This window comes from Physeter macrocephalus, chromosome 20, assembly GCF_002837175.3.
Source record: "Physeter macrocephalus isolate SW-GA chromosome 20, ASM283717v5, whole genome shotgun sequence".
Lineage (NCBI taxonomy): Eukaryota > Metazoa > Chordata > Mammalia > Artiodactyla > Physeteridae > Physeter > Physeter macrocephalus.
Genome location: NC_041233.1, coordinates 37701241 through 37719387, shown reverse-complemented (window position 1 = coordinate 37719387; position 18147 = coordinate 37701241). Strand labels below are relative to the sequence as shown.

The 18147-nt window shown below is 49.0% G+C and overlaps 1 protein-coding gene across 1 annotated transcript in view; it reads right to left on the bottom strand.

The window, feature by feature from the left end:
* CHAT (choline O-acetyltransferase) overlaps nucleotides 1-18147 on the bottom strand; it is a 55819-nt gene that overhangs the window by 11697 nt on the left and 25975 nt on the right. Inside the window, exons 8-10 of the mRNA XM_007130490.3 lie at nucleotides 6358-6527; nucleotides 2370-2470; nucleotides 1354-1482 (exon numbers count right to left, since the gene is read on the bottom strand). Of these exons, the coding sequence (XP_007130552.2) occupies nucleotides 1354-1482; nucleotides 2370-2470; nucleotides 6358-6527 (400 nt within the window). The remainder of the gene's footprint in view (nucleotides 1-1353; nucleotides 1483-2369; nucleotides 2471-6357; nucleotides 6528-18147) is intronic.

Below are 18147 nucleotides of genomic sequence, written 5' to 3'. Positions count from 1 at the left end.
ACCGCGTGACGCCTGCTTGAATCCCTGAAAGTAAATGGGCTCGTTCCTCGGCCCAGGGCTCACCAGCCCACCAGTTCACTCTCCTAGCAGCCTGTGTGTCCCAAGAACAGCCCCGTAGGGTTGAGATACGAGCACCGCTTTACAGATGAACACCTGAGGCCTCTCCTCCTCCCCGTGGAAAGCCATTCAACCTCCCCAGCAGCTCGCTGTGGGCTCATCCTCCCCATCCCTCGGCCTCTGAGCCCGGCCACGTTCTGTCCTGCTCACCTGTGCTATTCCCACAGTCTCCTCACTGGCTCCCCGAAACCCCATGCACAAAATCTTCCAGGGGCTCCTCACTGCTACAGGACAGCTTCCAGTCCCCATAACATAAGGACATGAAGCTCTTCACAATGTGACCCTGACTTCCCTTTATTGCCCCAACTCTGGCCATTCTCTCACTCGCTGGCCTCCAGACCAGCCTGATCTCTTATGAACCTATCTCTCCCCCAGCTGCTGGTACCACAAACTCCTGGTCATCCTTCAAGGCCCAACTCTGTAAAACCCTCCCTCAGCATCCTGGCAGAACCCAGCTCCCGCGTCCTCTGTGTGTTCAGGTTCGAATGCCCCTCTCTGGTTTTGGCGCTTATTGCATCTGATATTTTTGTGTTGGGGGTCCACTTCCTCCACTAAAGTATGGAGGGCAGGCCCCGTGGCACATTGATCTCTGTGTCCCCGGAGCCCTACCAGAGGCCTGGCACACGCCAGAGCTCTACACGTGTTTGATGAATGAATGAATGAATGAATGAATCAATGTACTCATGCTCACTTATTGAATGAGGGAATGAACAACCAAAGTCCAGATCTAGTTGCCAGCCCGTGGCTCCCAGCACACCTTGCCACTGTCAGCGAGGGCTCACATCGATCCCTGGCCCTCCTGCCTAGGTCCCGTTAGGGCCAGCATGGCCCTTGGGAAAAAAAGGCCCCTTGTCAAGTTGCAGTGTAAATTCAGGCAAATTGAAATAGCTCGGATTCAAATGACCTATTCAAACCAGTTGTTTATGACTCCCCCGAAAGCAGAGGATGATTTCCCCGCCTTGACTCTGCTCAGTCAGGTGAAACCTGCAGAAAAAAATAGCTCCACGTTTGCATTTTATGGAAATGATGGATACTTCAGCAAGGTCATTTCCCAAAGAGTTATAACTCCCCTTCTGTTTGACTACATTTCCATGAGGGGGTGGGCGGAGGCAGGTGGAGGAGGCAGAGGGGCTGGGGTGTTTGGAAGCTTCCAGGGTGTCTTGGCAGCTGGTGGGGCGGGGGCATTGTAGGGTGACCCCCGGAGCATCACCCCCAAAGACCTGGGATTCTCCTTACTGTTGAAGTTTTTCTGCCGAGGAGGCTAAGAGGCCTTGAATTTCCGGGGAACATTTCCACCTCAGCCTCCTGGGTGCTGGGAGCTCGCTGACCGAGTCGGCTCGGACCATTTTCTTGCTGGTCTTCACCCTGCAGGACAAAGGGGTGACCTCCTGCGGCTCGCAAGCTGGGGGGCTGCGGGCAGCTTGTTTCTTTGTGCTGCAGTCATCTTAGCTGTTGGAGTTTGATTTGCCCCCCAAACCATGAAACAGATGAACACACTGAAGCTCAGAGAGGCCGCCTAAATTAGTGAGTGGCAGAGCTAGAATTCCATCCGGTTCCACCTGACCTCAAAGCCCAGTATTTCTTTCCACGTTTTCCATTTGACCACGCTACACCACTAACTCTTAAAAAACACTCGGGGAAAATGGAACAAGCAAATTGTGTTGTTCTGTTTACGAGGGCAGGTTGGGGTTTTCAGTGATCCTGAAGAGTTCCTAAATCATGGAAGAACTTATAGACTCAGGGAGAAGATCCTAGAAGGAGAGAATGAGCAAAATTGTGAATGGAGGATGGAACCTGGTGTGTTTAAGGGACACAGAAGTACTCAGTCTGTCCAGGATGGGAGTTGGAGAGAGGGACCCAGCCCAAGGGAAAGGAAAGAGGTGCAGCTCAGAGACCTCCCCTCTGTGTTGGGTCAACAGCAGGCCCAGCCCTGACTCTGGACAAGCAAGACATCGACCTGGACTTCCCTGGACCAAAGCAGATGTTCCTTTAAAGCTGAGAATTCTTGGCCAAGCCTTGCCCTAACTGCCCCTAACCTGTCGCTCAGTCTGCCCCTTCTGTCCATGACCGAATAAAGCATATGATGCCTTGTTTAGGTTGGTTTTCAAAGTCATCTTTTGCTAAGACACTTTCCACACTAGCGTGGCCCCCCGGCGACCGCCCACATTTTTCTTGGCCTAGCTTGGCGGCTGCTTGGCAGTCTGGCTTTGCCTCCTCTGGCTGCTCGGGAGGGGCCCTGCTCCCAGACTCACATGTGCTTAAGCAGATGCTCCGTGCACTGCACCAGGACGATGCCGTCGAAAGGGGAGTGTTCGCACACCACGCCACAGGTGCCGTCTCGTCCCACCACAAACTGCAATAGGAAAGAGAAGTGAGTGGACCTCTGGGACAGTCAAACCAGCCCCTTGGCCCCAGGTCAGGAACCCCGCATTCTCCCTCTGCCCCTACCTCTCAGGGGGAAACTCTCCTCTAGGGACACCAAAGCACATCATTTCCTGAAAAGAACGCTGCATGCAATTGCCATGGCCTGAGAGTATGGGAGCCTCAAGACAGCTCTAAACTGTGTGACCTCCTTCCCAGAAATGCCCCAGGCAGTGAAGGTGGAGCCCAAAGCTCCCTGGCTCAAGTAGCCCAGCGATTCCTAAGAGCTCACGCGGAGGCTGTACGCACTCTCCTCAGGTCCTGGACAAGCTCCTTAGGCTCCTGTTAGCCCTGTTTCCCCATCACGGTGCACATCAGGGCCACCATCCTGGCCTGCTTTGTGTGATTATGTGTCTGATGGACCCTGTGCGTTTGGCCACCACTGATATTATTCCCAGGATCGCCCCATCGTAGGTGCTTAATACTTTTGTTAGATGAGTAATGAAAGATAATGATCCATTTTGGATGGTGTGCAGATTCCTAGGGAGAAATAAAATATCCCTTGATGGGAGTGAAAGAAAGGTGTACGAAGGATGCCCCATTAACTGCTGCCTGGGCTTCAAGTCAGGGACCCTGGTTCCAGTTCTGCGGTTGCCGCCTGCCAGCTGGGAGAGCTTTGACAAGACACTTCAACTCTCTGGCTTCGGTTTGCTCTCATTTAAAATGGATCCAATAAGGCCCAGTTCACCAGATTGATGTGAGGATTAGAGAGAAGGCATACGAAAGGCCCACGGGAACTGTGAAGATGACTTATGATTTTTATGACTGTACAAAGGCTGGATTTAGTTGACTTGGAAAAGGGACATACTCAGTGTGTACAAAAGGACTAGGAGAAAATAATGAGAAGAATGAGATCTGATTCTTAAAAGCATAACCTGAATAAAGTGGGGCTGCCTTGAGGTCCACCTCAGCACAGCATCACACTCAAGAGGTACTAGCCTGTCATCCATAAGCAAACAAACCAACAAGCAAACAAACAAGCTACTGAAATCTTTATGAGACCTTCCAGGGAACTGTGGCACAGCACACAATCTGAGCTGTCTCCCTGTCTCCTCCAGTCTCATAGCTGCCCGAATCTTTTCTCCCATTCTTCAAGCAAACACACTTCCCACAGAGTTTCTCTCAAGATTCATCCCTTGCAGGCTCTTTTCTCTCCCCCTCTGGGTCCCCTGCCTTTCTGTCCTGAACCTCGCTCTTGAACTTTTCAGTTCACGTTCATGGAGCCTGTTTGGCTTTTCCAGCTCCCCTGATGATCTGTCCTGCCTGCAAAAAGACCCCAGAGGTGGGCATGGTCATCCACGTGAGGCAGGAGGGGAGGGCTGTGCCCACTCACACATTAGTGCGTTTCTGTCCCTGTCGCTAAAAGAAAGGGAGGAAAATGGTACCTTTTAAAAACCGCTACCAAGGTTTACTATGTTTCAGGTCCTGTGCATCCATTATATCATTTCAATCCCACAGCTGCTCCGTGAAAGATTACAAGCCATTAGCACCACTGGTGGAGGCTAAATAGCCAGCGCAGCAGGGAGAGAACTCAGCAGAAATAGCAGAATCAATATGCAAACCAATAAAAAGGATAACCTGCAGAATGTAGGGGACAGAGAGGGAGAAAAACGAGAGGCGGCCTAGAAATGCTTACCAGTGTGAGTGATGCTAAATCAAAACATAAAGATGGTTGCGTGCTACTTAATATGGTCATTGTGAAAGTGCAGGGGCTTTACAAATAAGATTAGATACAGGATTGGCGTGCTGGGGTAAAAGAATGGGGGATGGGAATGAATGGCCCAATCTTCATCCTCATCTGTGTGAGTATTTTTCTCCAGGCCAAAGTGAATGTCTTGTTTCTGGGCTGATGTCATGTGAATGAAAAATATATGAACAGGGACTTCCCTGGTGGCACAGTGGTTAGGAATCTGCCTGCCAATGTAGGGGACACGGGTTTGAGCCCCGGTCCGGGAAGATCCCACATGCCGTGGAGCAACTAAGCCCAGGAGCCACAACTACAGAGCCTGAGCTCTAGAGCCCACGAGCCACAACTACTGATCCCACGTGCCACAACTACTGAAGCCCGTGCGCCTAGAGCCCGTGCTCCGCAACAAGTGAAGCCACCGCACTGAGAAGCCCACGCACCGCAACCAAGAGTAGCCCCTGCTCGCCGCAACTAGAGAAAGCCCACGTGCAGCAACGAAGCCCCAACACAGCCAAAAATAAAAATAAATTTTATAAGTATATATATATGAATGGTTTTGCTTCATTTTATGACTTTTCTTCTGTGGAGATGCTGGGCTACCCTACTCCTCAGGGATGAAGGGAGGTGTATCGAAATGGCCAGGCCAGGGTGACGGAAATTCAGAAAAGCTGACATCTTCAGGCATCAGACATGATTCTTTTTTTTTTTAAATTGGAGTATAGTTGCTTTACAATATTGTGTTAGTTCCTGCTGTACAGAGAAGTGAATCAGCTACATGTATACCGATAGCCCCTCTTTTTTGGATTTCCTTCCCGTTTAGGTCACCACAGAGCACTGAGTAGAGTTTCCTGTGCTGTACAGTAGGTTCTCATTAGTTATCTGTTTAATACATAGTAGTGTATATATGTCAATCCCAATCTCCCAATTCACCCCACCCTCCCTTTCCCTCCCTTGGTGTCCATATGTTTGTTCTCTACGTCTGGGTCTCTATTTCTGCTTTGCAGATAGGTTCATCTGTACCATTTTTCTAGATTCCACGTATATGCATTAATACACGATATTTGTTTTTTTCTTTCTGACTTACTTCACTTTGTACAACAGTCTCTAGGTCTAGCCACGTATCTACAAATGACCCAACTTCGTTTCTTTTTATGGCTGAGTAATATTTCATTGTATATATCAGCGGTCCCCAACCTTTTGGGGACTGGTTTCATGGAGGACAATTTTTCCATGGACTCGGGGGAGAGGGGGATGGTTCAGGCGGTAATGGGAGCGATGGAGGGCAGCAGATGAAGCTTTGCTCACTCCCCCACCGCTCGCCTCCTGCTGTGCGGCCCGCTTCTTATCAGGCTGCAGCCGGACACCGGTCCGTGGCCCACACTGGTCCATGGCCCGACACCCTAGATGATATATGTATCACATCTTCTTTATCCATTCATCTGTTGATGGGCATTTAGGTTGCTTCCATGACCTGGCTATTGTAAATAGAGCTGCAATGAACATTGGGGTGCATGTGTCTTTTTGAATTATGGTTTTCTCAGGGTATATGCCCAGTAGTGGGATTGCTAGATCATAAGGTAGCTCTATTTTTAGTTTTTTAAGGAACCTCCATACTGGCTGCATCAATTTGCATTCCCACCAACAGGGCAAGAGGCTTCCCTTTTCTCCACACCCTCTCCAGCATTTATTGTTTGTAGATTTTTTGATGACGGCCATTCTGACTGGTGTGAGGTGATACCTCGTTGTAGTATTGATTTGCATGTCTCTAATAATTGGTGGTGTTGAGCAGCTTTTCATGTGCTTTCTTGCTGAATGTGTTGAGGATTTGTTTGATGGGAGCCCCTGGTATGGCCCCACCTTACAGTGTGTGATGGGAGATGGGGAATGAGCCCCAGGTCTGACCCAGAGGCCCCCTAGGCTGGGCTGCAGGAAGGTTAGGGGCTTGGAGCTGGGTTTGGCCACTTGTTCCTGAGAAGAGTTCTGGCCAGTCCAGGGCCTGACACCAGTGGCACATCTCCTCCGCTCCCTCGGCCCCAGATGCAGCCTCCTGGGCAGCAGAGGCCAGCAAGAGAGCCTGCTGGATGTAAGCACGAGGCGGCTCCCGCCACTGGCCCTGCCAGGGGGAGTCTTACCTGCAGGGACTTGTCGTACCAGCGGTTGGCCCCATTCTTGCTGCAGCCTCCGCCATGGAGGAGCTGGAGCGCCCTGTTGGTGTCGCTGAGCTCCATGCCTCCCGGGGCATCCAGGCACACCAGGCAGATGCAGCGCTCGATCATATCCAGAGAGTCCCTGTTGGTGGAGTCTGCAGGGCAGGCAAGCACGGCCTTACTTAGCACCGGCCCTGCCCCGGGCCTGGGGTCCCCTCTGCAGAGCCCCACACGCCACAGGCGGACACACGTATGGACACCCAGATCTTGAGCCAGTCCTGAGTCCCCCACCACCCCAGGGGGTGGGCCGGGAAGTCAGCCTGACTGTCCTGAGCTTCTGTGCTAACCCCAGGGGCCAGCTCACCCTCAGGGTCCCTGCAAGAGTCCTGCCCTTCAGCTGTAGCCAGTTCTGACCCCAGTGTGAGGTCACTGGTCCTGCCTGCCAGGATGAAAAGAGGTGGTGTGGGACCTTCCCCCAAAACGTTAGACCCTCGGGCCAGCCTGTGCCAGAGAAGGAGCTCCAATTCCCCCATCCAGCGGTACCCTCCACTCACACCTGCGGGCCACATCTGGCACATAGGCAAGTTCATTTGTCCTGAACTGTGATTTTCAAACATTAGTTGCCAAAAAATTTTAATTAGTCAATTTCACATGAAAATCGGAAGTAAGGGAGTGAGGGTGTTGCTCTCCCAGGCCCCTCCCACCACCATCACCCCACCTGTTGTTTCCATGCAGAGGGTAAATGGAAGGGCCAGGTTGCCCCTTAACCTATATCCAGATGAGATCATTGGGGCAATTTCAGGCACGTAGAACTCATCTAAAAGCCACTGAGTTGTGCAGGAGACACGTCACCAAGGGAGCTTGACTTCTCCATGGGGGACACTGGGTATGGAGTTCCTCCCGGAATAGAGCTGGGCCAGCTAAATGGGCTGCCCCAGGCAGCTTCCTCCAATAAGCACAGGAAGATTCACAAAGCCTGCCCAGTGGGACCTGACCGTGTGCTGCTGTGTATCCCTTCTCCCAATCAGGAGTCTTTACTGTGATGACAGTATTCTTTCTCCACCATCCCACACAGGGCGTGCGGGCATCAGGACCTGATGGCGAGGGCTGCACATCACCCAGGCCTCCTGACCTCTGGACTGGATGAGGTGCAGGGTTGCACCCCTCCCCCAGCCCCAGTGTGTTCTATGCATGAGAAGATGGAGTGCCTGTTATTTGGAAGCAAAGGGGCATTATGTGGCATATTCCAATAGCCATACCCCCTTTGGTCATCGAACACCTGGTTTTTAGCTTGGCACAGGGAGGAGCAGAACTACAGCTACATTTCCTGGCTTCTCTTACAGCTGGGGGAAATCATGTGTTCAATTCTGCCAACAAAATCTAGAAACACTATATGACAGCTTCCAAGAAACCTCCTTAAATACAACCAGCACATGCTCTTTGCCCTTCTTTCCACCTTCCTCCATCCTGCTGCCTGGAACACAGGTGTGATGGCCAGAGCTCTAGCCTCCGTTTTGGGCCAGGAGGCTGCGGGCCACACCCTCGGGGTGAGATGGAAGAACCCTAGCCACCTATCAGCTCTGGAGGGCTCAGTTCTGGTATACGTGAGAGAGAGAGGAAGAGAGAGAGAAATCTCTAATTTTTTTAAGCCACTATTATTTTGGGTTTTCAGTAACATGTGGCCAAATCTAATACTAACTTATACAGTCTGGTTACGCTGGATTCACACTTCAGGAATTAGCTGGAGCTGAGAAGCTGCGCCCTTGGTTTGCCCCAGTCCTCTCTCATTTATTTAACCCTCTTGTCCCTGCAAGTATTTAAGTACAAGATCCCTGTCCAGAATGCTATTCTCTGTGTCAGAGAGAAACACTCTGGGGGCTGAAGATCCCTCCAAGAAGGCAGTCGAGCCCCCTCCCAGCTCCCTCCTGTCTCAGCATTGACGCAGACCCTTGGGGGGCCCCGGTCCTGGATGCTGGCCCTGCTCTTTCCTGCAGTCAGCTCTGTGCCCCTCGATTCTGAGCCTGGACACGCAGCCCTCTGCTTCTGCAGCCACAGCTCCTCTCCCTTCCTGCCCCTCCCACTGGAACCCCAGGGACTGCTGAATCAGAACTTCTCTTTTCAGAGTCCGCACCCCCACCCCAGCCCCCAGCTCTGGAGCCTTCTTTCCTTCCAGAGCCTGAAGCCAAGACATGTACCCATCGTGTGTCATAGTCGTCTGGAATCTGCCTTCCTGAAGTCCAAGGAATGTGTGGGAGCAGGTACGGCTTCCACAGCCTCAGGCTCAGATCTCCCTGCACTGTTCACCAGCCAGGTCCTGCCCATGGGTTGAGCTAGGCACAGCAGCACCTTCCCCAGTCAGTGGGAGGCTGAGTACACAGCTGACGCTGCCAGTGAAGACCATAGCCGGACTCTGCCCATCCTTTCCTCTGTCCAGTTAGGGGCCTGGGACGGCTATCGAGAAAGTCCTGTCTGCTCCTCCCTCCTCTTGGCCTCACCCCAGGGTATCTGGGCTGCTTCCCTTCCTGGCATAGGCAGCCTCGAGTGAGGCAATCCCTGAGATCCTCCCCTGGGTCTCCTCAACACCTACTGGGCACACAGATGCTAAGGCCACCTGTGCAGTCCCCGCCATGCCAGGGTGATTTCTCCAGGTTCATGAGAGGGGTCCACAGACGTCCTCGAGTGAAAGGAGTCTGCAGTCCCCGCTATCCCCTTCCTCCCTCCTCTTGCAAATCCTGGGGGAAGGAGATGTCTCTCAGAGGAGACCTTCTAGTCTGGGAACGAGGCTAACCAGCAAGCCAGCCCATCCTCGGCTCTTCCTTCCCCGTTTCCTGTCTGGAATATGGATTTGGGGAGCACTGGGAGTTTAGGATCCCTCTTGACTCCTATGGGTCCAGGATGACTCATCACCTTCCACGTGGCCTCTTGGACTTTCCTGCCTCATCTGATCCACTTCAAGGTTTTGGGCCATGCCCTGGGGACTGAACGGCAGACGAGACACCATTGTGGTGGGGGTTGGCTGGGGGATGGAGAACTCCCCTCCGCCCTTCCTTAAGTGTGATACAGTCACCACATCACCCTCTTCGACCTGAAACTACTTCTACGGCCCACAAGGAAGGATCCAAACTTCTCAACGTGGCTCCTGGGCTCCACTGCTCGCGTCTGCTGCCCCTCCGGGTCGCCTTCCCTGAATCCCTGCATGGACCTCACAGGAGCCTCCTGTCACTCCCGGTCACCTGTGCACATTCATCCCCTCACCATCACGCAGGCTGCCCCCTGGATGGGGGCCCTTCTCCTTCTCTGCCTATCAAAGCTCTACTGGTCAAATCCTCCCAAGCTCCCTAACCCTCTCATGGTACCGACCCTGCGCCCGGCGTGGGTGGGAGCAGCCCAGAGAGCTCCTGCCCTCCAGGACGCCTCAGAGTGAGAACAAGCCGGCTCGGCTGCGTGCTCAGGGCAGATGAGGACCCTCTGCTCGCTCCACGTAACCACCACCTCCTACCGCACTGTGCATGACCCTACAGTGCGTGACCCTGTCGCGCCCCAAACCCCTGTCACCGACAGTCCAGCTCCAGGAGCCCTGATCTGGCCCCCTCTTCCCACGCCTTTGAGCTCACAGAGAGCAGGGCCTGGGTCCCCAGCCCAGGTGGGCACAGGAAAGTGTCCATGGCTGGCAATGGACTTGAGTGTGCATGGATAGGTGAGGCTGAGATCTGTGGGCACAGCTCAGAGAGAGAGCTCAGAGGAGCCCAGCCAGCTCCTTGAAAGTCAGGAAACCACTACCTTTGGGGCATGGAGCTTCATGGGATGGAAGGGACAGGGGAGAGATGGAGACAGGAAAGGGATTCCTCACTCTCTGCAAAGCTTCCCACCCTGCCCCTCTCTGCTCCTGTAGGAGTCCCTGCCAATGGCCATGGTGCCTGGCCCTGCACTGTGTGCTATTCTGGGGGTCCTTTGGGATCAGGGTGGCTGGGGACTTCAAAGCACGGGAGGCCTTGGCGAGGCCTGGGTCTGATTCAAATAGGCGGAGAGGAAGGGAGATAACAGTGCTGGAAAAGGCTCTGAGGCTAGGCAGTAGACACCCAGGCTTGTGGGTGGAGCTTGTCAGTGATGCCTAGCCTCCTGGGGAGGGCCTGGGCCTGGGGACCATGGGCAGCCCCGATGTTACACACGTTGGCCCATGTCTCAGTGAGCTCTGAGATCCCAGGCTTGGTATTTGCCTATGAAACAGCCCCAAGGCCAGTGTGGAGTGGGCAGGCTGCAGCTCCCCAGGAAGCCCACGGCAGGCCTGTCCATCTCGGAGGCTGGGGAGCAGGTCTGATGCCGCCTCTGTGCAGAGGAGTGGGAGTTTGGCACACTCCTTCCCAGCCGGGTGACTTGAGGCTGGCAGCAAAAAAGGACAGCTCCCTGGGCGTCAGTGCCCCAGCCACCTCCAGGCAGGAGAGAGGGACCCCTGAGGAGGGGCTGAACTATCACCACTGCGTGCAGGTTGAGCAGGGCCCCGGAGCACAGCACCAACCGACAGGAACTGGGTCCTAGCTCATTAGACAGGGTGAAATGGGAGCAGGACAGCAGAGCTGGGATGCCATGTCGCCTTGCAAATGAACTCCCTGCATACAAGCAGCTGATCGGTCAAAGGCTGACAAGTTTATCGTGTAAGGCAGAAAATGAACTACACCCAAACTCATCCACCATGACTCTGGCCCAAACGTAATGGAAACACGGGGCAGTGGGCTGGAGGCACACGGCAGGAGCCATTTGTCTTGTGACATCCTCATTGAGCACACGGAGGCTCGTTTAATGTGGTAAATCAATCTTCCTCAAGGAGCCCCTGCTTAATAGGTAGAAGTCGGAGTTGAGTAATAGGAGGAGCTGCCACCCATGCCTGGGGAGTTGACAGCTTCGGCGATGCAGAATCTCCAGAGGCCATGAGGCCTTGGAGGGCCCTGGAGCTTCTGTTGGAGGTTGAAAGCATCCAGACTGTGACTAAGGTGAGCAAAGATAAAATGAACACAGCATCTCTGCCTTTAGAGGGCTGAAGACCCCTCAGGTGCTGTTCCCCAACACACCCACCTGGGATGGATAGAGCCCTCTGGGATCTATTCCCTGGGAATAGATAGTCTGGGAGATGGAGGCACTGGGTTCCTTCTCAGACACTTACAGCTTCTAAATATTTGTCAATCACATCTGAGCATCTTTCCTCCCCAGATGAAGGAATCATAGCTCCTTTTGGGAGGGAAGTCTGCCATCACACCTCTCAAATTCTTCTCTACTCTATGGCTTATGGGGTGATCTTTATACTCCCAGCCCCTAGAGGCTATGAGGAGGCCAACAAAAGTATGTCCAAGCTATATTCTATCTACAAGAAACTCACATTAAATATAATGATATAAGATGGGTGAAAGGAAGTGGAAAAGGACATATCCAGAAAATATTAACGAAAATAAAGCAGGAGTGGCTATATTAATATCAGATTAAGTAAACTTCGGAGCAAAGAAAATTACAAGAGATGTCGAGGGGTATTACATTTTAAAAAAAGGTCCATCTACCAAGAAGACATAGCAATCCTAAATGTGTATCTACCAAACATATCTCAAAATATGTGAAGCAAAAACTAACAGAACTGAAGGAAAAATTGACAAATCCACAAGTGTATTGGAGACTTCAACACCCCTCTCTTGATACTTGACAGAACAGCTACAGAAAGTCCACAAGTGTATTGGAGACTTCAACACCCCTCTCTTGATACTTGACAGAACAGCTACAGAAAGTCCACAAGTGTATTGGAGACTTCAACACCCCTCTCTTGATACTTGACAGAACAGCTACAGAAAGTCAGCGAGGATATAAAAGAACTTAACAACACCATCAATCAACAGGATCTATTGATAGAACACTTCACCCAACAACAGCAGAATGCACATTCTCTTCAAGTGCCCATGGAATGTATATGCCACAGTAGACCATATCCTAGGCCATAAAACACCCTCAACTAATTGAAAAGAATTGAAATCATGCAAAATGTGTTCTCTGACCACTGGAATCAAGATTTTTAAAAACAGCAGAAAAATAAACGTTTCAAACATTTGGAAACTAAACAACACTCTTCCAAATAATCCATGGGTCAAAGAGGAAACCTTAAAGGAAATTTTTTTAAAAACTATAGAAATAAATGAAAATAAAAATACACCATATCAAAATTTGTGAGACACAGCTAAAGCTTTGTTGAAAGGGAAATATATGGCACAAATGCTGACATCAGAAAAGAGGAAAAGTCTCAAATGAATAATATAGGCTCTCACCTCAAAAACTTAGGGAAAAAAGGCAAAATAAACCCAAAACAAGGAGGAGGAAAGAAATAACAAGGAGCAGAAATCAGTGATATTGAAAACAGGGAAAAAAAAGAAAGAAAATCAATGAAAAGAAAGCTGTTTCTTTTCAAAAATCAATCAAATCTCTAGCAAGACTAACGAAGAAAAACAAAAGAGATAAAAGACACAATATCAGGGATTAAACAGGCACATCATTATGGATCTTGCAGATATCAAAAAGATAACTTTTCAGAAATACTATGAACAACTCTACAGACATAAATTTGACAACCTAGATGAAATGGACCAATCCCTTAAAAAGTATAAACTACCACAATGCACCAACTATGAAGCAGATAATTTGGAGACCCTGTAATTATTAAGAAAATTGAATTGGTAAGTTTAAACTTTCCCCTCCCCACCAAAATCTCCAAGCCCAGATGGTTCTAGAGAATTCTACCAAACAGGGAAGAATTAACTTCAATCTACACAATTTCTTCCAGATAATATAAGAGGCGGGAACACTTCCCAATGTTACCCTGACACCAAAACCAGATAAAACAGTACACCGCCGCCACCACCCCCAAACACACGAAAAAAACAACCAACTACAAGGCAAATAACCCTCATGGATATAGATACAAAGATAGTTAACGATATATCAGCAAATAGAATTCAGCAACATATAAAAAGAATTATACACTGTGACTAAGTGGGGCTTATTCCAGGGATGCAAACCTGGTTCAATATTTGAAAATCGATTGATGTGATCCACTGTATTAACAGACTACAGAAAAATCACATGATTATATCAACTGATGAACTGTAAGTGACAAAATTCAACATCTTGTCATGATAAAATCTCAGAAAACTAGGAATAGAAGGGAATTTCCTCAACTTCATAAAGAGCATCTACAAAAAAAGCCTATAGCTAACATCATACTTAAGGGTGAAAAGACTGCATGCTTTGCCCCTAAGATGAGGAACAAGAAAGAATACCCATTCTTACCACTGCTATTCAACATAGCACTGGAAGTTCTGGCCAGCACAAAAAGGCAAGAAAAGGGAATAAAAAAGAAACATACAAGAAAGAAAAAACAACTGCCTATTTTCATATGACATGATTTGTCTATGTAGAAAATTATAAGGAATCTACAAAAAAAAACCCACGTAGAACTAATAATAAGTGAGTTAGAAGTTCACAAGGTACAAGATAAACATACAAAAATCAAATGTATTTTTGCATACCAGTGACAAGGCAGGAACACCAAAATTAAAAATACAATGTGATTTAAATCATGCAAAACAAATGAAGTACTCCAGTGTCAATCTAACAAAACCATACAGGACTTATACACTGAAACTACAAAACACTAATGCCAAAAATCAAAGATCTAAGTAAATGGAGAGACATACCGTGTTCACGCATTAGAACACACAACGGGGTGAAGATGCCAGTACCCCCAAACTGATATACAAGCTTAATACAGCTCCCATCAAAATCTCAGAAGACTTTTTGTAGATATAGACAAGATTATTCTAAAATCTATGTGAAAGGGCAAAGGAACTAGAAGAGCTAAAACAATTTTTAAAAACAATAAAGTTGGAGGAGTCAGTGTATCCAATTTAAAGACTTATCACATAGTTACATAGCCAAGAATGTGCGGTATTGGCAGAGAGATGAACACATAGATCAATGGAAGCAAACAGAAAACCCCGAAATAGACTAACACAAATATGTCCAATTGATTTTGACCAAGGTGCAAAAGTAATTCAGTGGAGGAAGAATGGCCTCTTCAACAAATATTATTGGAGTAATTGGACACTCATAGGCACCCCTCCTCAAAAAAGCTTGGATAAAAATCTCGTATATTAACGCATATGTGTGGAATCTAGAAAAATGGTACAGATGAACTGGTTTGCAAGGCAGAAATAGAGACACAGATGTAGCGAACAAACGTGTGGACACCAAGGGGGGAAAGAGGGGCGGGGGGGATAAACTGGGAGATTGGGATTGACATATATACACTAATATGTATAAAATAGATAACTAATAAGAACCTGCTGTACAGCCCAGGGAACTCTACTTCGCTGTATAGGAGAAACTAACACAGCATTGTAAAACAACTATACCCAAATAAAAAAATATTTTTTAATCTCATATCTTATAAAAAAATTAATACAAAATGGATTGTCAACTTAAATGTACAATATTATAAAACTTTTAGAAAAAAATAGGAGAAATTCATCTTTGGGATCTCGGGCTAGGCAAAGAATTCTTAGAGTTGATGCCAAATGTATGATCCATAAAAGGAAAAATTGATAAATTGGATTTCATCAAAACTAAAAACATTTCCTTAGTGAAACACCCTGTTAAGAAGATGAAAAGATAAGCTACATATCGGGAGAAAATATAAAGCCACATATCCAATAAAAGGCTAGTAAAGAATATAGAAACAATTCTCAGAACTCACAGGAAAAAGAAAACCCCAAAACCCAAAACCCGAACCCCAAACAACCCAATTAGAAAATGAGCAGAAGACATGAAACGATATTTCCCAAAAGATGAGCTATAGAGGGAAATTAGCCATAAAAAGATATTCAACATCATTAGTCATAAGAGAAATGTAAATTACAACTATAGTAAGATCACTACACACCTGTCAGAAGGGTAAAAAAAAAATAGTGACAATCCCAAATGCTGGTAAGGATGAAGAGAAACTGGAACACTTATACGTTGCTGATGGGAATGTAAAATGGTACAGTCACTCTGAAAAACATTTTAGCAGTTTCTTGAAAAATTATGCATGCAAATATCATATGACCTAGCAATTTCATTCCTGAACATTTTTTTCTGAAATGAAAACTTACGATCACACAAAAACCTATACATATATGTTCATAGTAGCTTTATTTGTAATAGCCAAAAAGTAGAAACAACTCAGATATCCTTCAATGGTTATATCACTCATTGTGATATATCCATACTGTGGAATGCAGTATGAACTATTCACACATGCAATAACTTGGATGAATCTCCAGAGAATTATACTGAGTGAAAAAGCCAATCTCAGAAGGTTACATACTGCATGACTCCATTTATATGACATTCTTGAAACAACATCATAGAAATGAAGGATAGATTAGTGATTGCTAGGGGTTAAGGAGGGATGGGGCTGGAAGGGAGGTTGGGTGTGGCTATAAAGGGAACAGAGGGATCCTTGTGGGGATGGAAATGTTCTGTATCTTGACTGTATCAATGTCAATGTCCTGGTTGTGATATTGTAAGATTTGCAAGATGTTACCATTCGGGGGGAAAATGGTACAGGAGAGTTTATTTCTTAAAAGTGCATGTACAATTATCTCCAAATAAGTTTAATTTAATTTTTTTAAAAAGTCAGGAGCCAAGAATTTCTTTCCTCTGGGTTCTAGCCACCTTTCCCACAAAGGCAGATTTAAAGAGCTATCATACTTCCAGAATATAGGGGAGGGGTGGTGAGTGGAGAAGGTCAGGAGATACAAAAAACCCCCCCAACCTCTTAGCTGCCTTGTAACCAAATATCATAATGCTGCACATGAAATGGACAGTGAGGGCCAGAGAGATGGCACCCAGAGAGAAATGAAAGAAGACAGGTGTCTGGAGTGTGTGCCCACAGAACATGTGGTATGTGGGGAGCCTGGGGGAGGCAAAAGAGCACCCCAGAGTCAATAAGGGTTAGGGCTCCACACAAGGACTATAGGCCATTCAGTCTGAGGCCATGGGCCACTGTCACTGACTGCAAGGGCAGTGCCCATCAACAGGTGTCCATTTTCAGTCCACCGGATTTTTCCAGAGAGATTGTGGGCTTGGGCAAAACATCCCCAGTGTTTCCTCCAATCTAATAAGAGTTATCCCTTAGCGATCACCCTCTGTGTGCCAGGCACCAGGCCACCAGCTTTGCATCGCCTTGGTCCTATCCACGGGTGGGGCTGCTATTTCCACATCCTGGCCTAGGAAGCCAGGCTCCAGGGGACTGCAGTGAGGTACAGGTCAAGCTCAGGCCTCTTGCCTTGGACCACATGCCTCTCCCTGCCTGGATGCTCTCATCCATAAAAGCCTTCATGCTTCCACTGTGGGAGGGAGGGGTTGGCCCCAAGAAACAGCATTCAGCCTCAAGAGACCAGGAGGTATTTCTGGGCCAGTTAAATCAGACATGCTGTTATTGCTCATGTGCTATTGTTTTTCAAATCAGCAGACTTGTCTATCTCTGGGTGACAATATTTAAAGAGCAAAATGCCCCATCCCGAGTGGTTCTTGTAAACCATGACTGAGGAGGCCTTCTGCAGACACAGCTACCTTCTGTCAGTTCCCTCCTTGAAAGCAGTGGCTCAGCTCTAATTGGCTGCTGGGGATAAATATTTACGGGACTGTGTAAATGGCGGCATATGCCTCCAAAGTCTGCTCGCATGTTCTCCACGGCAGCACCCATGCAAGCCAGCGGGCTGAGGTGGGTGAGTGGGGTGGAGGTGTCTCCGCGCTGGCCATCCTTTTCCTACAAATTGACAAGCACTGTAGTCTTCCAGACTCAGGGCTGGATGTCTAATTAAATTTCCAGAGCAGGATCACGGTGTCGGCTCCTCCGGGGTTCGGGAAGGCCACAGCTTCGCGTTGGGCCGGGAGGGAGGTCCTGAGAGGACGTGCACGGCCCTCCTGAGGCCTGAATGCCACCCCTGCCCACCGGGCCCCGCAGATCTCAGGCTGGGGAGACAGATGTTCCCTATTCAGTCCTGGCTCCACCTCCCACCACCTGTAAGGGTGGGACTCCCTCAAACTGTGGGAGACACAGCCTCCTCTGCTCTGTGGGGATGAAATTCTCGCCTCATAGGCTATTATGAAGACTGATGGCAACAGGGGCAGAAAGCGCCCAGGACAGGGCCCAGCACCAAGGGGAACCTCCTTGCACAGGAGCCGCTGATATCTGAATAAGTGGGTCCCAACCTGGGCTACACCTGAGGGTGCTTTAAGATTACAAATCCCTTGGCCTCACTCCAGTCCCACTGGACAATCACCAGCACCCAGGAATCTGGGTTTTATGGGGTTTTTTTAGGAACTCTCTAGATGATTCTGATATTGTCAGCTAGCCCAGTCCCACCGTCCTCAACCCACCTGGGTTTAACCTCTAGTCCCACTTGACACAGGAAACCCTCCTGGGCTATGACATGCAGAGGGGTGAGGCCTCCAAACTCCCGCAGGACTCCTGATGGAGACCCTCCTTTGGTTTTATCCTGTCCACGCTTGCCCTAACGATTCTGCTTAGTCTGGTCTCCCCAGCAAGTTGGCAGGCCTCAGGGGCAGTAACGGTTCCAGCAGGTCTTGTAGCCCTTGGCCTCCCCGGAGGGCACTCCATGTGGGCTGTGCCCCACTGGCAGTTACTGGACCTCCATGAGCTCCACCCTCTTGATGCCATGGCAGAGGGTCAGGGGCTGG